Here is a 27,457-nt window from a genome sequence, read left to right on the forward strand (position 1 = left end):
TCAACTTCCATCAGCCAGCATGGCTAATGGTCAGGGATGATAGTTGTCATCCAACAGCACCTGAAGGGCCACAGGTTCCTAATTCCTGCCACAGAGGCTTGTGGTGGTGATGTGGAGAATACAACTGATATTTAACTTTGACAAAAAAATGGTTGTCAGTCCCTTTGTTGAGATGGTGATACGTAGCGTGTGCATGATACAATAGATCTGGCTAATGACTTAATCAGTATAACAATCTCATAAAATCTCTTTTCTACAAGCATGCTGGCGGTTGGCATGCTGTACCTAACCCAGCCCAATGACATGTGCATGACAAAACAAATTAGGTGAATATGCATTTTGAAAACACTAATTTCGCTTTATGAGTAAAAGCTTGGTGAATTGTAGGCACACCCTAGCTCTTTCACAACTGGACATCTTAGGAAACTGAAATGAGTTAATATGCTCCTAGAATAGAATAGAATAGAATAGAATAGAATAGTCTTCTGTGATGGAAATTAGAGCTGCAGCACAATCTTAACCTTTTGAAAAAGTGTTGCAGTCAGTGGTTGACTACAGAATTGGATCTTCATGGTGTTTAATTCAAGATGTCTGAATTAAATCTTATACAGTAATGTTTCACATACAAGGCAGCTCCTTGTGTCCCTATATGGTATATATGGAGTGAGAAATGCCAGATGTCCAAGCTGGATTTAGAAAGGGAAGAGGTACCAGAAATCATATTACAAACATGGATTGGATAATGGATCGGACCAAAGAATTTCAGAAGGAAATGACCTTGTGCTCTATAGATTACAGCAAAGCCTTTGACTGTGTAGATAATGAAAAACTATGGAATGCTTTAAAACAAATGGGGGTGCCACAGCATCTGATTGTCCTGATGTGCAACCTATACTCTGCACAAGAGGCAACTGTAAGGACAGAATATGGAGAAACCGATTGGTTCCCCATCTGAAAGGGTGTGAGACGGGTGTATTTTATCACCCTATTTGTTTAATCTGTATATAGAACATATCATACGGAAAGCGGGATTGGAGCACGATGAAGGAGGTGTGAAAATTGGAGGGAGAAATATCAATAATTTAAGATATGCAGACGATACCATACTACTAGCAGAAACCAGTAATGATTTGAAACAAATGCTAATGAAAGTTAAAGAAGAAAGCAGAAAAGCAGGACTACAGCTGAACGTCAAGAAGACTAAAGTAATGACAACAGAAGATTTAAGTAACTTTAAAGTTGACAATGAGGACTGTGATGATCCTCTATTATTGTATATATGGTAAGTGCTATTTGTATAGGAGATACATGGTAAGTGGGATGTAAGAGGAAGGGGGAGTGAATGGGCAGCAGAATGCTGGATGATTGGCTGAATGTTTAAAATGGCTGACAGTATAAAAGGAAGAGTGACAGTGGAATCTGGGGGGGGAAGAGAAAGAGTGGGTTGTTTGGTGGGTTTGAGAGAGTGGTTTGTCAGGAGAGCGTGGAGAAGGAGGGGGGTGGAGTTCGGATTAGTATTAGATAAAACCATATGCTTATGTGCCTTATGAAGAAATCTTGTTAGCTTGTTATCTGTGTTATTTAATTAATACTTAATTTGGTTTACCAAAGGCCTGATCCTTGGCTGGGGTTTCACAGACCAGAAGGGAGGCTGAGGTAAATACCAAGGCTGAAGGATAATATGGTGGCAGCGGGGAAGGGAAGAATAACACCACAAGTATTCAGAGCAAACCAAAATTATAAGCAGTCTGAGTAAATCAAAGGGATTGGGGACAGTTTAAGCACTCAGTCACAGAGGTAACCAGATTGAGGGAGACTCAGGCAGAGTCTCTGGGAATACTGGTTATAGGACGTGACTGGTGGTGCTGCCTAGCAGGGGGATCTGTTGTGATCTGTGCTAGAGCGGGGAGAGAAACCATAAGAGAGGACGGTCCGGACTGGTGGTGCCTAGAGACAGGCAGTAACCACGAGCAGGTAGGAGCCTGACAGGGAGAGCCAGGGAAGGAAGCCTCACAAGGACATTGAACTTGTCAAGCATTACCTTGGCACAGTCATTATAAGCAAAATGGAGACAATAGTCAAGAAATCAGAAGAAGCCTAGAGAGAACTAGAAAAGGTCCTCAAATGCAAAGATGTATCACTGAACACTAAAGTCAGGATCATTCAGACCATGGTATTCCCAATCTCTATGTAACGTATGGATATGAAAGTTGGAGAGTGAAAAAAGCGGATAAGAGAAAAATCAACTCATTTGAAATGTGGTGTTGGAGGAGAGCTTTGCGCATAGCATGGACTGTGAAAAAAGACAAAGAATTGGGTGTTAGAACAAATTAAACTAGAACTATCACTAGAAGCTAAAATGATGAAACTGAGGTTATCATACTTTGGACACATAATGAGAAGACATGATTCATTAGAAAAGATAATAATGCTGGGGAAAATAGAAAGGAGTAGAAAAAGAGGAAGACCAAACAAGAGATGGATTGATTTCATAAAGGAAGCCACAGACCTGAACTTACAAGATCTGCACAGGGTGGTTTACCACAGATGCTATTGGAGGCTGCTGATTCAAAGGCTTGAAGGCTTGACTTGAAGGCATATAACAACAACAACTAAACAGCTGTCTAAAAGGCAGAAATCCAATAGCAAAAGTGTTTCTCAACAATGAATCTGCATATTTGGAAAAGCTAGCCCTGTTGAAAAAAGAGCCTCACTAGAAAATGTCGACCCTACGCTACCTAATTTTAATGCCAACACCAGGAGATAAGGGTACTTTTCATATTAAAAATCTGTTTATTTAAAAAATATATATATAAAAATCAACTATAACAATTTTACAGTGTGAGGCAACATACACTGCTCTTGACATACATAGTGATTACCCGAAGGTCTCCCAGAACTCCTCACTATTGCCACAAGAAGACAAAGAGAAAAGCAACAGGGCAAGGAACTATATTAGTTCCCCACAATAATTGTATTTCAAAAGAGCTACACAAAACATGCCAGCTGTTGTGCAACTGGCACAAGATACAAAACGGAAATGGACTGCCTTCAAGTCGCTCCCGACTTATGGCGACCCTGTGAATAGGGTTTTCATGTTAAGCAGTATTCAGAAGGGGTTTACCATTGCCTCCTTCTGAGGCTAGTCCTCCCCAGCCGGCTAGGGCCTGCTCAGCTTGCCACAGCTGCATAAGCCAGCCCCTTCCTGGTCCGCAACTGCCAGCTGGGGAGCCACTGGGCTCCTTGGGACTACGCAGCTTGCCCACGGCTGCACAGGTGGCAGGGCACGTAACCCCTGAGCCACTCACTGTGGGGGTGATCTTTAGCTGGCCCTTCACCCAGGAGACAGCCTTAAATTCAGTTCTCCACATTTCTGCAGCCATTTGCGATTAAAAAAAAATCTCATGAAAATTCTCCAGCATTTTCCTGCAAATTCCTTCTAATGAACACATTTTTGTAGGCAGTTTTGACTAATGTACACATTTTTGCAAGCAATTTATCATAGTGCAATGCATTGTTATATGTCACCTATGCCTGTCTACTCCACCTACTGAGTTCAATGGCACTTACTCCCAGGTATAAGTGTGTAAAGAACTGAAGCCTTAATGCTCTTATTTCCAAGTAAATGTACTGAGCACTGCGCTCATCTCCTTGGGGGGATCACTAAACTTAGTGGTATTTACTGCCGCGCACACATAAGGTGGGGCTGCATGGCCGCAAGCCAATGCATGTTTACTCAGAATAAAAATCGCACTGTGTTAAATGCGGTTCCAAGGCACATACGCTTGGAAGTAAATTATACTGTGCTCGGCGGGTCTTCCCCCTGAGGAAGTCTTCATATTAGCTGCCTTGGAAAAACGGTTTATTTTGCCTGTGAAACTCATCACGTGAGGCACGGTCAGGCGCCGCTTGCACAGCAATCTCTTTACATGACAGGGTACTACAAGGCACCCCAGAGCTTGAGAAGGGTTCCTTTTATAAATCGAGTACCGCGCGACTCCTCTGTTTTGCAAGGCGATTCAAAATGTTTCTCTCTCTCTCCTTTGTTATTTTAAAATGTTTTTGAAACGAGGCCTGGGGCCCGGATCCTTCTGAAGGCGGAGATGTTTCTGGTTTGACTACTTGGTTCGCGCCTCCCTCCCTTCCTTCCTCCCTCCTTCCCTTCCTTCCTGTGAAGCAAAATTGTTTGCTCCAAATTTCAGCGGACACGGGGAAGAGCAGGTACGCGCGTGTAGGCGCATCGTTCCCTAAGCGTGGATCCCTCCTGCCTTTTCTCGTGCAATTGACGCCCCTGGGGCGAGGAAGCCTTTCGTCTCTGCTGATTTGTGGTGTGGCGGTGGAGAAGAAGCGCATGACAGGAAGACCTGGCTAGGGAGGGACGGAGGGGGGCGAGTGCGAAACAGTTCTCAGCAGCAGCAGCAGCAGCAGATCAGATCAGGCAACGGAGGCCTGTGTTCCTGAAACATCCTGTGGCCAGTAAGTGGCGTATAATATATTTTAACGGCGGCCAAAGGAGCTTTTCTTTTTTTGGGGGGGGGGGAGGATTCTTCAGAGTAAATGGGAAGAAATCGCCACTGCCTGCGAATTGCATCGTCTGTGTCGTTGTGTTGGTTGCAATAAACTTCAGGGAACTGGTGGGGTGATATGAAGGGGAGGGAGAGAGAGAAAGGGGATAACTATGAATTGATATCACATCTACTTTCCAGGATGAGTTTGGATCAGTGGTTCGGAAGCGGGAGAAGGCATGATATAATTAACCGTTAGAGGCTTATCCTGCGAGGAGAGTACATTCCATTGAGGACTTTGTTCTGTGTATTTTGTTTCCTTTGGCTCTCAAGGACGGTTTTTCGGGAAGGGTTTATAGTGAGTCAAACGACTGCACATCGTATGATCTCTTGCTTCAGTTTTAAGTGGAGAGATCTGTAACCTTGATGTGTTTTTAGAAAGTGTAGTGGATGTTTAAAGGAATACCCACAAACCGTGGTTAATGCTTTTTGCTTTTTAGCGTCGGTCTTCCTTCGCATGACAGAATAACATGGCCTGGTCCAATTTTTGCTTATTAGACAAATACTGCAGTTCGGATGCCTAGCACCAGCCAGACCGTTGCTGAAAAATATTGGTATCTCTGTTTTATTATACAGCTCAGTGTTTGTCCCAAATGTCTGAAGTTGTTCCCTTCTTCCCACATCTCCCCCCTTCTAATGAGATTAATGCGGGCCTTTGAGCTAATCAAGGCTTACTTATGAGTAAAATGCTAATTACAAAAAATCATAAATTAAACTGAAACTGGAGAACATTAAAGCAAGACAGTTATGTGGAGTATTTTAAAATACATTTGCTGAAATAAATGATAACCTTCGCAGATTATGATCAAATAAACTTGCCTTTGACAGTGCAATCCAAACCTCAAATCTGCTGGGATAAAGAGTTTGAGGTCGGTGGATCTTGGGCTATTTTAGCTCAGCAAGGGCTACACTGGCATAAGACCCTCACCTCCACTGAGCTGGAGATGCGCCACCTAAATTGCTCATCCCGGCTCAGGCTGCAGAATTTCAGTCAGCGCTATTATTATTATTATTATTATTATTATTATTATTATTATTATTATTATTATTTAGATGTATATCTCACCCTTTCTCCCAGTAGGAACCCAAGGAGACAAATTTATGCCAGCATACATCCCCTCAAAAGGATGTTCTGGGGTATGATGGGGGTGGGACAGGGCAAGGAGAAACTCACACCAATTCCAAAGTCCTTTCATCTCAATAATGTGACCTAGCAACCCTGCAAAACTTAGCTGGAAAACAGAGTGATGTAAGTCAGATTCCTCCTGAACAGAATTTGGAATAGGGGTAACTTAAGGTGGTGTAAGTTACCGTGGCTTTCTGTAGTTAGGATTGCTCTGTTAGTTTATTTATTTGTAAGAGTATTTATAAACCAACTAAAAAAATCAAGATGGTGTATCATAAAACTATAAAATCATAAAACCAATGGCCACTTATTGCCCTAGGTTTCTTTGTTGCCCATGCATTAAGTGGCAGCATAAGACAGAGATGGCTGGTTTGTTCATTTCCTGTGTGCTCTAACATGCAGATTGTGTACTTTAAAGAGTGGCTGTATACTATAGTTAGCGTGGATTTTTCACATTCCGCAATGTTAAATTGAAAATACCCCCCAAGTCATTATGATGCTTCCCATAAGCTCATTTCAAAACAAAACCTTACAAATCTTATAGTCCTGAACTCAGAAATGCTTGCTTAACAACCCTCTCAATTTTCGTGGCGATACATAAAACAGTGAGAGAGAATCGAGAGTTCAAAGTCTATAAAGAGAGGGAAAAAAACCAGAGCCCTTTTGGTCTTTTTTCTCTCAGAGTTCTCATAATCTGTTGAAATTCATTAAAAATCAGCCATGTTCACAGAGTACCTGTAATCTTAATACTGACCTTGCCCCATACTCTGACCTTCATCTTCTGCAGTTAAAAAGTTTAAGAAATGCCTGGCTGATTTTTAATTAATTTAAGAAATTTTGGCTGGCACCCTATGATAGCACGGGGCATACTCAGTAAGAACCAACTGTCAGAGTTCTAAAAGCCGGACTCCCAGCTGCTGGGCTTGCCTAATCAGGGGGCCACACCCACACCAGACTTGATTTCACTTGAGACAGTCATGGCTTCCCTCAGTGAATCCTGGGAAGTGTAGTTTGTCAAGGGTGCTGTGAGGAGACGTCTGTTCCACTGAGAGAGCTCCAGTGGCCAGAGTGGTTTGTCAGCCACTCTGATTGCAGGTCTGTGAGGGGAACAGGGTGTCTCCTAGCAACTCTCAGCACCCTTCACTAACTACACTTCCGAGGATTCTTTGAGAGAAGCCATGACTGTCCAAAGTGAAATAAAAGCCTGGTGTGGATGTGGCCAGGGACAGCTTTGGTTTAAATGTGGGTAGGAGGCTACATGTGCCTGTTGTAGAATAAAAAGGTGGGGGAAATGCTGAAAAGCAATGATTCTGTTCACAGTGTTTTCCTTTTGGAAAGGAAAGGGGCTTCCCTTCTGCTCAGTGCCCACCCACCCAATCTCCTCCCCCTCCCCGCCCCTCCCCCAGGTCAGTGTTGGACTACGACCTGGGAGACCAGGGTTCGAATCCCCACACAGCCATGAAGCTCACTGGGTGACCTTGGGCCAGTCACTGCCTCTCAGCCTCAGAAGAAGGCAATGGTAAAACCACTTCTGAATACCCTTTACCATGAAAACCCTATTCATAGGGTCAACATAATTCGGGATCGACTTGAAGGCAGTCCATTTCCATTTTCAAACACGATTGTACAGAAATAAATTCTGTTGAACTCAAAAAAGTATGCAGCTGATGAAACCCACCCTCCCTTCTCCTCCCTCCTATCCCCTCCCTCTTGCCCCTTCCCTCCCCCTTCCTTTGCCCCTCCCTCCCCATCCCCTTCCAATCCCCTCCTTCCCCCTCCTCCTCCTCCCCTTCCTCCTCCCCATGGTCAGTTTTACCTATCTTAAGCGTGATTGCACAGAATACCATTGAACTCTATAAGCATGCAAATGATCGAACCTGTCCTCCCCTCCCCCTTCCTTTGCCCCCCTCCAATAAGCTCCTTTCCCCTCTCCCTCCTCTTCCCCCATGGCCAGTTTTTCCTGTCCTAACCATGATTGCATAGGAATAAATCCCATTGAACTCAATAAGCATGCAAATGATCAGACCTGCTTTTCCCCTCCTCCCCCTCTCCTCTCCCTTCATCCTCCCCTCTTCCTTCTTTCACCTCTCCTGCCCACTCCAGCCCTCCCTCCCTCGGTCAGTTTTACCTATCCTAAGCATGATTGCACAGGATTAAATTGCACTGAATTCAATAGACATGCAAATGATCAAACCTGTCCTTCTCCTCCCATCCCCGTCCTGCCTGCTCCCATCCCAGTCCTTCCTTCTGTGTTTCCTCTCCTCCCCTCCCCATCCTCTGTGGTCAGTTTCACCTATCCTAAGCATGATTGCAGGGGAGTAAGTCCCACTGAACTCAATAAGCATGCAAATGATCAATCCATTCTCAGCAAACTTGGACAGGATCCCATTTCTTACCTCCCTGATTAAAAAGCATGGAAATTCACTAATAGGCAAAAAACCTTGCAGTTTAAGAACGTACCTATAGCCCACAGATATTTCTATCAAACTTTAAAAAGCAGGGAAATTGGGCAGCTATAGTGAATGCACCGGGGGAGCAGGAAACCTAACATCCTTTCTGAGATATTGTCCTGCCCTACAAATTTGTCAAAATGCAAACACAGTTTGGGTTGGTCTTTCACAGTCCAATCCACTTGCTGTGTAGCTTGGAAGAATTTGGTAACATGTGCCTCTGAGCATATGGTGAGTGGTGGCAACACCTGCCATCTCCAGACTTGGTTTCAGACTTGGTTATTATTGTCTATTAATACATGATAAAAGTTGTTTGCAGATGTAGAAGTAAGAACAATCAATATAAAAATCTTAAGAAAGAAGTTGGTGCTTGAAGGCTTTATTCAATACAACTTGGTTATTGGCTCTATATGTTAAATTATGTTTAGTTAAAGCCATGATCTGAATCACTGTTGTGTGCATGTATGCAGGCCCATAGCCAGCCTAAAAGTTTGGCGGGGGGGTGAAAAGAGGGGGGAAAACATTTTTTCTGTAATTTATTTATTTATTGTAAAAAATGTGGGGGAGGGAGTTAGTGGGGGCAGCCCCCCAGCCCCCTCTCTTGGCGCACATGTATATAACAGCTATGAGAGAGGCGGCACATAGTGTCAGTAGAAAGCCCTGACAGAAGAAAATCTGCAGTGCTCTTTACCTGTCAGTGGTGAGTAAATCTATGGTCTACAACAGATACTCTTCTCTGCACCTAAATCCTTTCCCTCTCTAGTTTGCCTCCTGGGCTACAGGTTTCTGATTTTCTCCCACGTAGTACTTAAACTCTATATTGTGGCTAATGGGTTTAGATATCAGAAGTGCATATTTACATTAAAGCTGAATGCTGTGAAATATGATATGGTTGGTATAACAATTTCCAAACATGCATATTTATAGTGTTTGGATTCAGAGTCCCATTAATGGTGGCTGATGATAGGTGGTAAACAACCATATTACCATCCCCGCCCACATATGTCCTGGATTCCATGATTCCATATATATACACACACGTGCATATGTACAGTTTTGTATAACTTTTTCTCTTGTCTTTATCTGCAGATGGCAGTGTGTATCTTGTCGCTGTTCAATGTAAGGGCAAAAGTTCAAGATCCTTAAACAGACCTGACACAGGGGTGAGAATTCCCCCCAAAACTCTCTACAAGTTCAGCGTTGCAGCATAAACTGAAGAAATGAACCTTGAAAATGATGGGGCAACATCCCCCAGATCCATATTTTCATGGGATTATGTTCTGTGGGAAGTTCGTTTGAAACTAGTTGCAGCTGGCTTCTTTGTCTACTTGGGAGTGTTTTTTCTCTCGCACTGTCTATCTTCATGGATGGTAATCACTTACCGTTTATTGCCTGCAAAAGAGAAAGTCTTTTGGAATCTGGCTGCTACACGAGGTGTGTTTGGCATTCAGAGTTGTGTTGCTGGCTTGTGGGCCTTGCTTCTGGATCCAGTTTTTCAGGCTGACAAGGTGTATTCCCAGCAGGACTGGAGCTGGTTCAACTGCCTAATAGCCTCTGGCTTCTTCTTGCTTGAAAATGCAGCTGTTCATGTATCTAATGTTGTCTTCAGAACATTTGACTTATTCTTAGTTGTTCACCATTTCCTTGCCTTTGGTGGCTTTTTTGGTCTGGTAACCAACATAAAGTCTGGACATTACATACCCTTGATGGGGATGCTACTCGAGATGAGCACACCTTTCACTTGCATATCGTGGATGCTTTTAAAGGTGAGGTATTGCTGAGCAAATGGAAGGTTATTAACTAAATGGTGAACTTATGAAAGACCATAGTTGAACCAGCAACTTGATATTTGGCTTCATGGTAACACCAACATATAACTATGTTGCCCTGTCTTTGAGTGGAAGCCTGTAGGGCAAGGCAGGCCTGAGATGCAGAGCCTCAAAGAGCTCTGAGTGAACAACTTGGTCTGCCAAGGCCTGGAAGCAAAATGAGGCCTTTTTATCTTGCTCATGCTACCATTGTCAGATCCACCTCTTTCCTGGAGAGTGGTGAGCTTAAAGGTCCAGTCTCCTGGGCTGGGCCCTAGCTCTCAGTCTCCCCTTGCATTAGTTGTGGCCTAGCTCATTGCCTACTCTGGAATTTTGATGATAGGAGCATGAGTCTCTAGGTGGAGAAGTGGCCTGCGGCGGAGGGCCAGAGATAATCCCTGTACAGGGATCTTTAGTCATCATGACACACAACCACTTGATAGTCAAAACTAAAGTACACATCTGGACCAAGTGGCATAGCCACAGCTGAGCAAAAACATGTCAAGTAATTCAAATAATAAAAAAGCCTATCATAATCTTTCAAATATGAAATAAAATACATAAAGGGAGGATTCAGTAACTTATTTCCCTGAGCATTTCCAGAATGAAATATTAAATGTTTATTCAATAATGCCTTCCACAAATTTTATGCATGTAATTTAAATTGTTCTTTAGTTTGTTTATAGTTTTAAGGGGCTTCAAAGGAAATGGAAAGAATTTTATTTTAAAAAACATTTTAAATAAAATGTTTTTAAAAAAATAAAAAGGCAGCTAACAAAGTAATAAAACAAGTCAGTTTCTAGCAGCAGCAAGTGCAAAGGAGACTCCTTATACTGACTTGTTTGTGACTTAAAGATACACCTTTTCCAGACTTTTTTTTAGTGTAATCCCAATAAAATCATATCCAGAAACTAAAAAAAGATCCCAGGTTTAAAGGACAACAATAAGATCCAATGTGGAATAATTTGGTGGTTCTGCAAAGAAATATATGCTGGGCCAGAGGAGTGCAAAGCTGTTGGCCATTAATCATGGCTGATGGCATAGTCTGAAAATAGAGGGCTGTGAGACCAATTGTAAGACAAATTGTCATTTTTGTGAAGGCAAACCTAACTGGAAAATGTTACACTCGAAATAATTGCCCTTATCAGACAGTGTGCTGTGTTCGAAATCCAATCTATGAGTTTAACATCTGTGTTGAGGTTGATCAAAGAATAGGTAGAGACAAAATGAAATCTTTGTGTATCTTACAATATTTGGTGACCCACAGAGCAAATTATGGGGGGCTGGTGGAGAAGGAGCTGGTGGAGAGTTCTGTGGCATCCACATACCACTTAGGAGCTGCTGGCCTGGCAGAGCGCCAGCTCCGTTGGGAGCTGCGCATGGGAGCCGGACGAGAAGAGCTGGCTCTCACGAACAGGCCTACTGGGGAATAAGTGGTTTCCATAGGCCACCATAATAATTTTTTACTATTAGTCAGCGGAATTATGGGGATCGAGGGAACGCTGCAAGGGGGATTTGGAAGTTGCTAAGTCCCCCCCACGGCTCCTCCCCTGCCATGCTCCTGGACTGTCCCATTTTTGGGCTTTCAGCCAGCTCTCCATCAGCTGGGCTGGGGTCCCTGGCAGACCCCCAGTAGCACTAGCAGGGTCCTCTACTTTATGTTATGTAGAAGTAAGTCCTGATTTTCACTTGAAGGGCTCTAGCTCAGTGAGAGACCCTATATTTTGCATGGAAAAGACCCTAGGTTCATTCCCTAGCATTTCCACGTAGGATTGGGAAAGACACATGTCTGAAAACCCTAGATAGTTGCTGCCCATCATTGCTTAAATACTGAACTAGATGGATCAATGGTCTGACTCGGTGTAAGGCAGCATCCTAGAATCATCATCTATGAAAACAGCTAGTGCTTGAAGCCGTTTTAAAACTTTTCTTCATTCCAGCACATTAGAAACCTTTTGTCTGCTTAGATTGAAATTGTGGCTTAGAGCAAAAGACTAAAAAGCTGAAAGCTGCTGCTACACTTCTGCAGTAGGGATGCCAGGTCTCCAGCAAACGGCCGGAGTCTCAGGTGCAGCCCTTGCTCTTCTGACCTCCGGCTAGAATCACCCCAAAGTTCTTTGATCTCTGGTTTTTGTGACACGAAGACGCCAATTTCTCCCTTGCTTCTGCGTCGCCTCCTTTGCACGCAGGCAAGCACGGCAGGGGAAGGACTCCATTCGCCTTCCCAAACACCACCGCACATTTTCATTGGCTGCCCCTGTGGGCGGAGGCCCAATGAGAGCAGAGCCCAGGCTTCCTCCGTGGTGTCCAGGCTCCAGCACAGTGAGGGAGGAAATTGGAGCAAGCAGGGTATAAGTTGCCAAACCCCAGTTTATCCTTTTGGGGGAAAACTCTGTGAGGTCCCCCCTTCCTAGGGGAGGGCTGCTTTAGACACCCCTCAGTTCTCTCTGTGGAAGTGTCCTCTGATAACTCTGCCAGGTTGCCCTTCACTCCCGCATGATGCCTCAGAAATTTTGCAGATGCTTTAGCCCTCTGTCTCCTCTGAAGCTGCAAGCCTGTGCACGCTGACTTGGGAGTAAGTCCCATTGACTCCAGGGGCTTCCTTCCGAACAAACATGCATAGGATCGCTCTGCTAGCATCTCTTGGCATTTGTCTCTGTCTGCCCCTCTCCATAACCCTGTGCCTGCCTTATAATTGGTCGAGATTCTAGTTCCCTTCGACCACATCATAGCCTCTGTCCCCAAATCCTCTCCATTTCACTCCTGCCCTGCATCCACGAGCTCAAATCCTTAATCTCTACTAGTCCACCACTCTTTCACTGTTTGCTCTGCTGTCTTCATATTTCTTTTTAGGGGCATTTTTTGTTGCTCAGTATTTGCTAAAATCAGTATTTGCTAACAGGAATAAAAAAATTGGGGGGCAACTGGTGTATGTTCTCTTGCCCTCTTTCCTCTCTCTCTCTACAAGCCTGCCATCATCTGTGTGTGTGTGTTACATAAAGCTAAACTGCCTGTTCCATTAACTTTCTCTCTTTCTCAGCCATCAATGACAGGAAAACCTTGGCTTAAATAGCAAAACCTTTTCACCAGCGGCGTCACTAGCGGGAGTGCGGGGGGGGGCAGACCTCCGGTGCACGCCCTCCCAGGGGCATGGATGAGGTGGCTGGGCTTGCATGCACGCGCACTCGAGTCCAGCCACCCCGTCCATGCCCCTGGGAGGGCGCGCACCGGAGGGGCACCCAGCCGGAGAAGTCCTGGGAATGCCGGCGCGCCTCCCTCATCCCGCCGATGCTGCTCCCAGTCTCGCCCGCCCGCCTGCCTCCAAGGAGTTGGAGCAGCCTTGCCGGGCAATGGGGCAGGGCGGGGCAGCTCTGGGTGTCACCCCCCTCATGGTAACACCCGGGTGCGGGCCGCACCCTCCGCACCCCGGTAGTGACGCCCCTTCTTTTCACCCATGAGTCTTGACTAGATCAGCATGAAAAAAGACAAACTAACCTTGTTAGTTGTTAGATAGTATCAGTTTTATATGTGGATTATCTCTTCCCCCCCCCCCCCAATACCATTATTTAGTACAACGTTTAAATTTTGTGGTCAGGAGTGTGGAACTGTAATTATTATTTTTTTAGAATACTTTTTTTGTGAAAAGTGCTTTGCAATATATAATTCTTTAGGGTGTGTATGCAGAGAATGCTGCTGGTTACAGACAGTGTGGTGTAGTGGTTAGAGTGCTGGACTATGACCTGGGAGACCAGGGTTCGAATCCCCACATAACCATGAAGCTCACTGGGTGGCCTTGGTCCAGTCACTGCCTCTCGGCCTCAGAGGAAGGCAATGGTAACCCCCCTCTGAACACTGCATACCATGAAAACCCTAACCCTATTCATAGGTTCACCATAAGTCAGAATCGACTTGGAGATAGAACAGTAGCCAACACCTAAAGTTGCAGTGGCCTATGGATAACTTTGTGGACGATCCCCAGTCAAGTCTTAGCAACAGCACAATGCTAACAGGCAGTTGCCAACTGCTTGCCTAGAATGCCCTCCCTTGTCCTTAACATGGCTGCAACCATATCTACTCAGAAGTAAGTCCTATTGAGTTCTATGGGGCTTAGTTCCTTAATAAGCATGTTTAGAATTGCTGCCTTCAGGGGCATCCATCTGTGCTCCCATCTAACATCTCTGCAACACTAGGCTCCTTTCTTCCAATAATGGCCTGGCCTGAGGGCACGTAAACCCTTCTTGCCAGAAGCAAGTAAGCTAGATTAAATGTTCCCTAAAGGCGTTGAACTATGACCTGGTAGACCATGGTTCGAATCCTCACACAGCCATGAAGCTCATTGGGTGACCTTGGGCCAGTCACTGCCTCTCAGACTCAGAGGAAGGCAATAGTGAACCACCTCTGAATACCGCTTACCATGAAAACCCTATTTGGGATCAACTTGAAGGCAATCCATTTCCATTTTGCATCCATGCTCCCAAAGCTTGTGAGAAGGAATGACCTTGTCACTTCAGCTGGACCTGGGAACACCCTATTTTAGGTAAGATTTCTATTTTAATTTACAATCAGATAATTTTTTTGAATGGTATGCTCCAAGCAACTGTGGTTGATACTTAATGTATCATGCTTAATGACATAATTAGGGCCTGCCCCATGAGGTCACTAGGGCCCGCCCTGTGACATCACTAGGGCCCGCCCCATGACATCACTAGGATCTGCCCCATGACGTCACTAGGGCCCGCCCCCATTTTCTCAGGTTTTTGGATGGTTCCGACCTGGCAACCCTATTCTGCAGTATAGTAGCTGCACTGGAATCCCACCCACCAGGAAAAAATCATAATTAAAATTCTAAAAACCCTAGGTACTTTGTGTTGGGGGAAAACTATTTTGCCTGGAAACTATTTTATTGCCATCAGCCATTTTCCTTGGAATCAGGAAGTTTGTGAATTGAAGGCAAGTGGCAGATAAAGATGCAGCTAGGCCAAAACGAGGTTTGCAGTCACTGCTGATCAGTGGCACTTGCAGAGTGTTGTGCCCTTGCACACACAGTTTGATTTTAATCCTAGCAGGCAAAGGAAAATGGGCCTCCTGATATCCTTGACAGTCTTGGCACATTTTAGGGCTCATCCAGATGACTGTAAAATGTGTGACATGATTGCTTTGTGTTTTCATTGTTTTTTGGTCGTCCATATGACGCCGCGCGCTTTTGCGCATTTTTGCGCGGTTAAATCCGCTTCTGCAATACCGCAAATCATGCGATTTGCTTTTTTAAACCGGGAATCATCCGCTGTACCTTCAGGTGCTCGGATGCAATACTGCGGACTTTACAGCTGTGGGCGTTTGATGGGCAGTTCTTGGGCGGTTCCCCATACCCTTTCCCTCATTCTCAGCCAATCACGTATTTCCACTGTTGCGCATGTGCGCGAATGTCTGGGGAAAGCCCGGGAAAAAGGAACCTATCAGAGCAATGGTATGGTGTTGCCCCCCCCCTTCAACTTCTACTGCACAGATGCAAAAAAGCGCATTTGCGCAGAAGCAGCAACAGTGGTTAATTTTTAGCCAGCCTGTAAACTGGGCAGCCGCTCAGGGTGAGATCTGCAATTGTGGTTGTTTGTAAACTTTTTCAAGGGAGAAAATATTTATCTTTGCCTAACCTCCACCTCCCACCCCTCACCCCCCTGCATCAAATGCCCTTCTTGAACATATTGGTCTTTGCTTCCAGGCATCCAGAGTGGAGGGAGAGGGGGAGAAAAGAAATAGAGGCTTTCCTCTTGGATTACAGACACTCATGCACTCTTAGTCAATTTTACTTTCCTGCCTGCAAGGCTACTCTCTTTGAGTCTTGTCAATTTCAACCACAGCCTGCAGGTTCTCTCAGCCCAGCTGAGCTGAACAGCATACAGTCGCTTTTGCGAAATATCGCAAATACAAGCAAAAAACCCACAGGAATTATTGGCATATAAGTGGTTTGCTAGAGCGTCTCAGCCACCCGCAACCATAGAGACTGGTGGTCTACCTTCCTAGACATGACACATCGTTACTTGCTGTTCTGGAGAAAGAAGTGGAATTGCAATCATGTGTATCTCCAGAAACGTTAATATGCGTAAAGGTAGAAAAGCATACCGTCGGTTTTGCGAAATATTGCAAATACAAACAAACAAAAATACAGGAATTATAGGCATATAAGTGGTTTGCATGCTTCTTTTATCAGAGGGAACACCGCAAAGCCTGTGCTGGTCGCTTCAGCGCAGATTAACACAGCAGCACGCAGGGCTGTTTGCCCGCATTCCCTGCCTAAGCCAAGAGCAGCCACCTGTGGGGGGGGGCTCTTTGCTTCCCTCAGGGGCAGCATTCCTGCTGCCGAGCCGCATAACAGTCTGGGGCTGAACCCTGCAGTTAATGAGCCCAAGGGTTATGGGGGGGATTCGCCCGGCGATTACAAGCGCTGATCCCTTGCACTGCCCACAATCCCCCTGGATGGTCAGGGGCACCTGGAGACACCCCCCCGGCCGGTGCTGCTCCAGAGTGGTGAGCGACAAGGAACTCTGTTACAGCCACTACTAGCAAACCATCAGGAAATTCAAACTTTCATGCTCGTATGTGCCTTGTTGTGCTTTGTTGCAAAGGGGGAGAGGAACATACGTCATATTTTGTGGACCAATTGGCTGATAGGGGGAGTGTTATGGGCGGAGCTGGGAAAACAAGAAGTACGGGTCCTCTCGCTGCATGTGTGGGCGCAAAAAAAGCAGGGTTTTTTTATTGGGAAAGAGCGAACAAACGGGCAGAGTGAGGACTGTCAGATGACGAACTGGATATGGAAAATGTGGATTATCCCGCTGTGTTTGGATGAGCCATTAGTCCTTTCAGTACATCCCTTCTAGATGGAATTAGTTGTCGATGATGGAAGACAGCCATCTTTTAAAATAAATATATACATTCTGTTCAGTGTGGTGATCTGTTTATGAAGGTGGGAGATACTATTGGTGGCTTAACTTGTGAAAATTTCTTCAGTACCCTGAGTGTGGTCACAAATTAAACAGTATGGGAGACGTTAAGTTATATTGGGATTCATTTGGGGGCTTAATATTCAGGGAAAGGCACTCTGCACTTGCACAGGAGTATTTTCATATATTATTCTTGTATTCCTGAATGAAGTCTTGTTACAATTTTTTTAAAGATATTTCCACCCATTAGATTTTGCAGGAGAACGGTGTCTCAAAGATCAAAGGATGCTGTTTCTAAACAAACTCCAGCATTTCTTTGAAGAAATTATGCCAGGGTTTACAGTGAAACTATACAGTGAAACTTTAGGGGCCACTTTTTTCTTTCTCTTGAATGCTCTTTGCGATCAGAAAGGTATCGCGTGCTTAGAAATTGCAGCACAATCTTTGTAACTGTATAAAGAGGAAGGGTGGATTAACCATACTGTATATTTTACCTTGTTTGGAAATAAACATAATCTGCAGTTCTGAAACATGAGCCAACCACAGTGCAGTTTTATCTAGAATTTCTCTAGAAATACTGACTTGGATCCTAAGTTAAGTTAACTTTAGGCAGTTAATGGAAGGGAAGTTTCCCATCCCGCCCTCCTGCAGCCACCTGCAACCCCTGAAAATCCTTTCTCGATTTTTCCTTTTTTTTTTTTTTAGGGGGATGCTGAACGATGTGGAAATGAACTGTGGGAAGTTGGGGGAAGAGAACAAGAAACTATTTCTGTGAACTTCGTTAAAACAAACTTGTCTTGGGGTTCAAGCTTCTTTTATTTTTTTGTTCTTTGGATTTCACTTAATGGAGCCTGTTTATACCAGAGCACTAAAGTTTTTTTCATTCCTAAGAGGGGAAGGACTTTGAAGAGTGCAAAGACTTTTAGCTAAGTAAAGAATAAATTCCACATTCAGGGACACAAGCCAGGGACAATCTGGTAGCTGCTCTCTTTGCATTAAAGAGTTAATTTAATTAATGCAGACTTGCCCAAATGTTCACTCTTCTGTTGGTGAGTAAACATTAACTTAAAAGGCTTCTGTATTAGGAGATAGCTATTCATTATAAGCTCTCAACTCTCACTCCTGTGTTAGAACTAAGACCAGGGTTTCTCCTGTGTTTTTCTAATGCTATGACTGAGACCTAGAACATGTAGTGCAATGAGGATGACTTGGCATGTGCAGAGTGCCCTTTCACCACTGTCAGCCATCAGGTCATAGAACATTAAGTTGCTGGCACCAAAGGCACCCAGCACCCCTGATTTAGAAAAGTATGTGTCTGTATCAACTCTGTATCAACTCATATTGCTCCTCTGAGATGACTGTCATCTCTGTGTTTTGACTGAGTCATCAAGCCCAAGCTTATCCCTTTCAAAGTGGGTGTGTCTCTTCCTGTCAGAACATGGCTATTTCAAAAGCCTCCAGGTGTCTTGAAACACTTGACTTCTAGGAGGTCAGGTATGTAAAAATGTATATTGACAGCTTTTCAAGTATTTTTGGCGGTGGTATTTGATGTGAAATATGTTCTAAGATAACTTCTGTGAAAAATACTGCATTATATATATAGTCTGATTTTTAATTTTCTTCTTCTCCAGGTCGGCTGGTCTAACACTTTCTTTTGGAAGGCAAACCAGTGGGTGATGATCCACATGTTTCACTGCCGCATGATCCTCACTTACCACATGTGGTGGGTGTGCATTTCCAATTGGAATGCTGTGGTAGAAAATCTGGGACTCCTACATTTTGCTGTTGTGTTCACAGGATTGAGTGCTGTCACTGTAATACTTAACCCCTACTGGACATACAAAAAGACACAGCAGCTCCTGTGTCCTGTTGACTGGAACTTTACCAATAGAACAATGGAAAACGGCTCCTCCAAAAAGCCCAATGGGGATGTGTTCCAGAAGAAAGGGCTGTGATGGCGACTTTGGATTTTTTTCGGGCACCAATAAAACATGGCCAGAAGGATGTAGTGTAGGTAGACAGCTAAGATCATGACTCTTCAGTTTTTGTGTTAAGGGATCTAAACATATTTATTACTAGTTTCTGGTTTTCTTATCAGTATTATTAAATAATGTTAGTGTTGCTGATTTGATTTAAATATCTATGTTACAGGCAAATCCTGAACTTTGGTCACCTTTAGGTATGTTTGGGAAATACAGAGAGAACTGAAAAGAAGGAAATGCAGTAGTGAAGGTGGCTGTTCTGCCTCTTTTTGGAGGCCAGCCTGCCATTTCTGGAGCTGCCATAAGCACATTGGCCAGGAAGAGATCACTGCCCAGAAAACCATTATTTCTAATTGTCTCCAAAAGATTGCCAGTGACAGTAGATGTTTCTAGATATGTCCATCTTTCTAGATTCATTTTCAGCTGTACATAGACATACAGAGTTCTGTTCATTAGTCAGGGTTTGTAACTAAACCTCTGTTTACAGAGAATGCTAAACATTAATCCAGTATATTTTTAAGTATGCGAGGAGGAATGTGATCACTCTCCCCCCCCCCCGGCTTAGAATGTAAGAGAGTACACAAGAGCAAAGCGTGCTGCTAGGCAACTTGAAAATATAATCTGTATCACAGAAGTAGTTGGATTATTCAAAACATGTTTGAGCTTTGTTTTTGGTAAATACTATGAAATGTAACGTTCCTCCTGAGGCTTGGGAGAAAGTTGCTGGTGTATCAGTATTACAAGTTTCATTCCTTTTGGCACAATTATAATGTAATTATACATTCAGTCACAGACAGTCTTCATTGCATAAACATCTTCATACAACGTAAGCCACTCTTCCCCAAACCTGGTGATCCCCAGATGTTTTGGATTCCCAGTTCCTATCACCCCGACTCCGAAATGGTCAGGAATGATGAGAGTGTAGCTGAAAATATCTGGAATGCAGCAAGTTGGAGAAGGCTAGTGTAAATCTTTGGCATCTCTTTCAGAGCTGGGCTGAGGGGGTCTGGATTGAGTGGATGTATCCTTCCTGTCAAGCTACCGAATGGGTGGGAGGCCTGCTGGTGGTATCCCTGCCAGTGGAAAGCCCCAAAATGGGGTGGGCAGCAACATCAGGCCTGGTCTGGCTCCTGTTGCTGCACCAGCCGGGAACTAGTACAGGGATGTGGCCTAATTATCATCTTCCCCCTGCTGCTGCCATGACCAGCTGAACTGCAGATGCTGCAGTAGCTCTGCAAAGCCCCACTGGCAAGTGGTTGTGGGTTGGTTTGCATCCTGTGCCACAGATTGGGGCCGAAAGTAGATTGTGGGCCTCTGACCAATTTCCAGTAGAACCCTGCTAGTTGTTAGGATTTTAGTGATGAATATTGCAGTGGGTGAACTTGTTCTAAAAGGGGCTTGTTATGTTTATGAGCAAGAGGGCATACTTGAAGGTGACCTAACACTTAAGATTAGTTCTGCCTTAATTGTTAAAAGACCCTGAGTGTTTACTCTTATTTCATTTAAACCACCAAGGGAATTTCAGTAAAAATAAAACTGCAGAAGACTTTGGTAAGCCCACCCTTGTTCTTTAGGAACATTTTCTGGAATATTCTCCTCTTATCTCTTGCTTAGCTCAAGCAGGCTGCTTTCACACGAGTTTCTCCTTGCCTTAACTAGCTTCTTTCTGTCCAGTGTGGATCTTACAGTCCTGAGAGTAACTGCCAGCTTATAGATGAAAGGAAGAACAAATTGCCCAAACCCTAGTTGTAGATCATATCTAATGGGCAGAAAATATATGCAGTATCTCAAGAAAGTTGCTTCTATCATAATGCCAAAAATTTCATCATGAGAAGTTTTACTTAACTGACCTTAAAGCTTGCCCCATCCTCAGGTTTTAGGGCAGGTAATAATTAAAAGAATATATAAAGTCCTACTATAACAGAATAAAAAAGTTGTACTAAAAGGCAGACCTCTATCCTTTCCAACTCTAGCCCCTGAAACCCAATTCAAATGGCATGTATTAAAATGCTTCTGAAAGGGATTAAAAGTTTTTGAAGGTCCAAGAGGAAGCAATACCTGAAGTTTTTGACAACATTATCTACTGTGATCCTTTTTTAAAAAAGGTTGCAGGAAACTACTAAAGAATCTGTGTTCCGGTGAAAAGTTGTAGAACACTGACACCTAATGGTTGTTGTGATGTATAGTTAGCTTGCTTTGACAAGCAGAACATACAATCAACTAATCTGGAACGCACATGCACATTTTACAAAGGATATTGCATTGAGGCAGCTTACCTATTCTTGCCTGTAAACACCATTGAACTCCCTGGGACTTACTTCTGAATAGACAGCATTGCACTGTGTGTTCATTTTTTATTTTTTGAGTGCATAAATCTTCCTACTGGTGGCTTTACATTCCAACCTATGATGCTAAAGTTTAAGGGAAATGTGGTTTCTCTGTTTACTAATGCATACTGATGGAGCTCGTAAAATAAACATGATAGTGTTAAGACTGAGCAGAAATACAGGTTTTCTCTCTCTCCTGGTCCCTCTTTCCTTGGCAAATAGACACTAATGTGCAGTTGTGAAGGTCTAGTTCAGAAGAACCTATGGCCAAAGTACTGTGCATTTGTCCTAGTATATACTTGGATGGGGTAATATGAGACAGGAGCAACCTTATGGTTGAGTAAATGCAATTATAGAAATTCAGAATTGGAAATTTACAGCTATCACAGCATGGTGATTAGTAGAAATCCTCTATTCACTGATAGAAGGAACATCTGTTCATAGAAGTCTTCCCTGAAAGAAAAAAAGTATCTTTCATGAGCAGCTGCACCTTTGGATCCAACCTACTATTTATTCATTCTTTAAAAATTAGGTGCCTGTTGTGTCCTACTGTTGTAGTTTCACAATATGATATGGAATTCAGGACACATACATGCCAGTTGGTTTTGAAAATTTGAATAAAAATTAATTGGAAAAAAAAATCTTGTGGGAAGGGGGAATTTTTTCCACATGCAGTGGTCTGGGGACTGGAAGTAGGGTTGCCAGGCTCAGGGCCTGAGAATGATTCTGTATCTTGTAAGAGAAGATAAAATTCAGCCAAGTTGAGGTTTTCTTGCAACACTGTAATGGGAGGCTGGGTCTGGCAACCAAGAGGCCTTCTGTATCTTTTAAAGTTGCGCAGAGGGAAGGGAGAATTTCACCTTGTGGTTTTTCCCATTACAGTGTTGCAAGAACACCTGCACTTGGCTGAATTTTCTCTTCTAAAGATACAGAATCATTCTCAGGCCCTGAGCCTAGCAACCCTAACTGGAAGTGTATTTTGCCTGAGAAGCTCAACCCAGTTTTTTAAAATTCCAAGGTAGCTTTCAACTGGAGCTTTTCATGGAAAAAGACATCATAATACATTTTAGAATATTTCCCTCATAGCTTTTAAAAATGTGTTAACAAGTTCACTTATTAGTCAAATTCTGATCAGAAGTTAAGAGTTTTGGTTTCCCCAGAGATCAGCCTCTCTGTGTAGTAAATGAAGTAGCCCTAAAGGTTTATCTTCGGTATGCACTTACTTTAGATAAGAGCTGAGCTGAATTCAACTTTGCCCATAGCCTATTTACACAGAAATCTAGGAAACTGATATATTTAGGCTGGATGCTTCTGTGGGTCAGTGTTGCATCAAATATAGTTATAGATGTTTCCTTGATAGAAAATATGTAGAAGCAGAAATCTTGAGTTTAACCTATTCTCTTCCACTACTAGCTGAGATGGCTTCCCATATCCTTCTCTCTCTCGCTCTCCCTGTGCCTCCCTCCAATTCCCTCGGTCAGTTCTGCTTGGCACCAAAAGTGTTGCTCTGTTTATTTATTTGATTTATATCCCGTCCTTTCTCCCAGTAGGAGCCCAGGGCAGCACTCTACCCTAGGGAGCCTACAGTATTTTCTCCATAGTTTAAATTGAATTTTCCCCTTTGTGCAGTTGTGCAAACCTGCAGCAGGAGTTTCCTTACGGAACTGTGTATTTTTCTCAGAGTATTATTGAGAAGTGAGGGTGGGAAGAAAAGCACAGCCTAGGGACAGATAGTAGTTATTCTATGTGTAAATACAGGTTTCATTTCTGATTCTTTCAAATACTGAGAACAGAACTCGATTCTACAAAGAAAAGTTTTCAACTCTGTTTTCTTCTTGAAGGGGAGTGAATAATCATTTTCCTTCATGCCTATTGACTTTTGTAAATGCTCTCTGACAGTTCTAGGTCATTTCTTCCATGCAAATAGGCTCCAGATCAGGAAGTTAACCAATATAAATCGCCATAGAAGGCATTTTGCAAGGGGAAATAGGGTGGTTCAGAAGAGGCTATCCCTCTTTTCAGTTCTTCTCTCTTGGGTTCCTGTTATCTTGGCAGATGTGTTTGTCAGTATGCCTAGTTACACTTAGTGAATGCTACAGAGGTGGGGCCAAGACCTGTGAACCAACACCATGCCATTTGAACTTTCATAGTTACATGAGTCTTGAACCTAGGAGGTGATGATAGGATTGAATAGAGGCAGTTGTCCTCTGTCTTATGTCCTTGAACTGCAATAAAGAGTGTCTTACGCTGTTTTTTTCCCCATCTTCAGTTACTGTCACTTGTAACTGGTGAGGGTTACTTAAGAAATTTGTGTAGACACCACTTTAATTTGTCTCCTAAAACAAGAAACTTGATTCTAATTGTATAATAAAGAATGTTTGATATATTAGGTTGTGTGATTTTTCTCTCCTCTTGTTCCATCAGTGGTTTATTGGTTTTTGTTTGTCATTTAAAGGAAGAAAAAACATTGACTTTACAAGCCTTGCAGTATATTGTTTGCACTTGAAATGCTTTGCATATTCATGTAGTCGGTTGTATTGCTACGCTTCCTATTAGCAGTCTAATGAAAAAGTGCTCACTTCTAACAGCTTGTAGTTAAAACACTTTCTCCCTAATGCAGCTGATATTAAAATGTTGTGCTTTGAATACGGTAGTCCTGCTTAGTCCTTCTAGCATCCTGCCTTCCACAGTGGCCAGACGCTTTTAGAAAGCCCACATGCAGGATATGAAGGAATAGACATCCTGCAGCAACTGGTATTCAATGACATATTGCCTCTGGTTGAATTCCATTTTATTATTTACATACATGTTATTATTTACATACATGCATTTCTTTCCCAGCTGTTCCTCCCAAAGAAGCCCAGGGCAGCAAACAGAGCAGCAAAGTGTGTGTGTGTGTGTGTATACCAGGGCTATGGAGTCGGTACACCAGACCTTCGACTCCGACTCTATTTTTCTACTGTCTGACTCCGACTCCTTCATAAGTGGCAAATGTATATTAACTAGTAATAACAAATTTACTGTAGTAAAATGGTAGCACAAGGCATTTCATCACCACCACGTGAATCCAGAGCTTGGAAAAGTTACTGTTTTGAACTGCAACTCCCACGAGCCCAATCCCTGGGGGTCTAGTTTTTTTTACTTGTGTTTCAGAATTTAAAAACTGGAATCTCTTAAGTGTTTTGTGAGTTGCTGTGAAAACTTAAGAGGGTTGTTAAGCAAGCGTTTCTGAGTTCAGGACTATGTGTTTTATAAGATTTTGTTTTGAAATAAGCTTATGCTTATGGGAAGCAGCAGAATGGCATGGGGGATATTTTCAATTTAACAGTGGAATGTGAAAAATCCATGCTGATTATAGTATGCAACCACTCTCATTGCTGTATAATTTGAGTTGTTTGGCCTACAACTGATCTGTATGATCCAGTATGTCCAGAAAGTGAAGGTTGTGATGAAAACGAGAGCCTTTGGTTGTATGATGCCCCAAGGAATAGGAGACAGGTAGGTGAATTGACTTCCTCCTATTTCTTTGTGTTCAGTGTCAAACATATTTCTATTTGGTAAATGAAACTATCTTTCATAAAGTGTGTGATTATGCCATCTTTTATCTAGAGTTATTCATTGTTTTTGAACCTTGAACATTCCTTAAAGAATATAAGATGCTGCCTTCTTCTGAGTCAGAACATTGGTTCATCTAGCTTAGCATTGTCTACACTGATAGCAGGTCTCTAGGGTTTCACACATGAGTCTTTCCCAGCCTTACATGGAGATGCTGGGGTTGGAGCCTCTCCATCCAAAGCTTGTTCTCTGCCACTGAGCTACAACCCTTCACCATCAATGTTGCTGAAAATGTGGCGAGTGATCAGTTCACCCCTTAACTCTGTATAACTTTATAGCTACAATCTAGCTAGCCCCTTTTTTACACATGCAGTGAGGTGTTGTTCCTTTCTGAGCAAGTGGTGTTCTGTTCCTCATCCCCTAGAAGAGAAAAGTGGAATATAGATAGTAAGTACATTCCCACTCCCCATTTTACCTTCTGATGATGTTATTCTGCATATTAGCTTATTTCAACATAAGATGCTGCCTGAGTCAGGTCAGGATTGTCTGCACTGACTGACTGGCAGCAGCTGTCCATGTATCACTGAACACTAAAGTCAGGATCATTCAGACCATGGTATTTCCAGTTTCTATGTATGGATGTGAAAGTTGGACAGTGGAAAAAGCGGATAAGAGAAAAATCAACTCATTTGCAATGTGGTGTTGGAGAAGAGCTTTACGGATACCATGGACTGTGAAAAAGACAATAATTGAGTGTTAGTACAAATTAAACCAGAACTATCATTAGAAGCTAAAATGATGAAACTGAGGTTATCCTACTTTGGACACATAATGAGAAGACCTGATTCACTAAAAAAGACAATAATGCTGGAAAAAACAGAAGGGAGTAGAAAAAGAGGAAGACCAAACAAGAGATGGATTGATTCCATAAAGGAAGCCACAGACCTGAACTTACAAGATCTGAACAGGGTGGTTCACAACAGATGCTCTTGGAGGTCACTGATTCATAGGGTCGCCATAAGTCGTAGTCGACTTGGAGGCACATAACAACAACTGGATGTGGCTTTACACCTGGATGTACAGATGATGGTTGTGGACAAGAGTGTCTTTGGTCAGTTAAGTCTGGTGCACCAAGCTGTATGTGTTCCTGAGTAGGTTGGATCTGACCAGTCCTAATACACATCTAGGTTGGATTACTGCAACACATTGTACATGGGGCTTCTTTTCAAGTCTTCAGAAGCTTCACTTGTAGGCACTGCAATCTGGACCAATATAGATAAATGCTCTGGTTACCAGTTTGCTTGGGGCACAATTCAAAGGGTTTGTGATTAATGTTTAACTATAGCTCTAAATGGCTTAGGTCCAGGATCAGAGGAAGAGGCTCTTTGTGTTCTCCCTTGGAAGCACAGCCTTCTTATGTAAACAAGAGAGGCTTTCCCAGTAGCTGTAGTGATAATGGAACACCTTGTCCCATGAAGTACTGTTGGCTCATGAGGTACCTCACTTGCTGATTTTTGTCAGTTGCTGAAAACCATTTTATTCTGGCTGACTTTTGTTTCACTATTCAATGTTTTTTATGGCTTAGTTTCTACTGTTGATTGTTCTCCAGTGTTTATGAATTTGTAACGTTTAAAATGTTGTAGGCTGCCCTAAGCAGTGCATTTGTACCAGAAAGATGGAGAATAAATGTCTTAATAAATAAAAATAAAATATGTTTGGCTATTGTTTCATTAAAGCTGGTATAGCACAGTGGGGAGGAGAGCCTATCTGGAAGTCCAGAGTCTGTGAGTTCAAATCCCTGCTCATGTCTCCTGGGTATAAAGGGCCAGCTAAAGATCACCCCCACAGTGAGTGGCTCAGGGGTTATGTGCCCTGCCACCTGTGCAGCTGTGGGCAAGCTACATGGTCCCAAGGAGCCCAGTTGCCCCCCAGCTGGCAGTTGCAGACAAGGAAGGGGCTGGCTTGTACAGCTGTGGCAAGCTGAGCAGGCCCTAGCCAGCTGGGGTGGACTAGCCTCAGAGGGAGGCAATGGTAAACTCCCTCTGAATACCGCTTATCATGAACGCCCTATTCATAGGGTCACCATAAGTCGGGATCGACTTGAAGGCAGTCCATTTCCATTTTTCATCATTTCATTCTGGCTCGTGAGGGCCCCTATGAAATTCTGTGTTTAAAAATTCATACGCTGCTCACTGATACTATGAGGAATATCCTGTTTTACAACACTGTTGCTCCCACCCCAACAAAGTAATTTTGCAGATTTGTATTGTGTTGCTGCACGCAACAACACTTGATAGGGCCACTTGTTCATGGTACTTTTTACAATGGCTGCAATCTCACTGTCTTCATTGACTTGGAAATGCACCTCTTTACCAGCAGAGACACATCTAGTGAGAACTGGAGCTTGCCTATCTTCAGTGGGAAGAATATACACTTTACTGTCAGTAGAGCTATCCTTTTTCTTCTGACAGAGGCAATGTGTGGCATACAGAAATTCAACTGGTGCAGTTTTCCTAGCATGGCAGTAAAGCAATGGGGAAAGCTATGCTGCAACTTCTGAATATTTATTATGTGTCTCTGAAAGGCATAGGACCTTGGATGCGATGAGGGGAGAGATGACAGTCCTATTATTATAATATAATGCTGAGCACCCCAAAATAGCATAGGGATCAGTCTTTAATTCCCCAGTAGGCTTTTAAAATT

General features: G+C 43.3%; 1 protein-coding gene across 3 annotated transcripts; it reads left to right on the forward strand.

Moving 5' to 3' along the window:
* The first annotated feature begins 3,891 nt into the window (after positions 1-3,891).
* Positions 3,892-26,430, forward strand: CLN8 (CLN8 transmembrane ER and ERGIC protein). 3 transcript variants are annotated; one of them, XM_061622891.1, is made up of 4 exons: positions 3,892-4,476; positions 5,006-5,119; positions 9,231-9,907; positions 18,522-26,430. In XM_061622891.1, exons 3-4 carry the CDS (start codon positions 9,362-9,364, stop codon positions 18,843-18,845), a joined length of 870 nt encoding a protein of 289 aa, XP_061478875.1. In that variant the 5' UTR covers positions 3,892-4,476; positions 5,006-5,119; positions 9,231-9,361; the 3' UTR covers positions 18,846-26,430. The 3 variants fall into 3 exon arrangements, with proteins under 3 accessions (XP_061478875.1, XP_061478873.1, XP_061478874.1); XM_061622889.1 differs by lacking the exon at positions 5,006-5,119; XM_061622890.1 differs by lacking the exons at positions 3,892-4,476; positions 5,006-5,119 and adding an exon at positions 5,735-5,814.
* The last annotated feature ends 1,027 nt before the right edge of the window (positions 26,431-27,457 follow it).

The sequence above is a fragment of the Rhineura floridana genome, chromosome 4 (assembly GCF_030035675.1).
Source record: "Rhineura floridana isolate rRhiFlo1 chromosome 4, rRhiFlo1.hap2, whole genome shotgun sequence".
NCBI lineage: Eukaryota > Metazoa > Chordata > Lepidosauria > Squamata > Rhineuridae > Rhineura > Rhineura floridana.

Coding starts and splice junctions, on each gene's coding strand:
- CLN8 (XM_061622891.1), top strand. CDS start 9,362: ATGAACCTTGAAAATGATGGGGCAACATCCCCCAGATCCATATTTTCA. Junction 9,908..18,521: donor TATCGTGGATGCTTTTAAAG/GTGAGGTATTGC, acceptor CTTCTTCTCCAG/GTCGGCTGGTCTAACACTTT.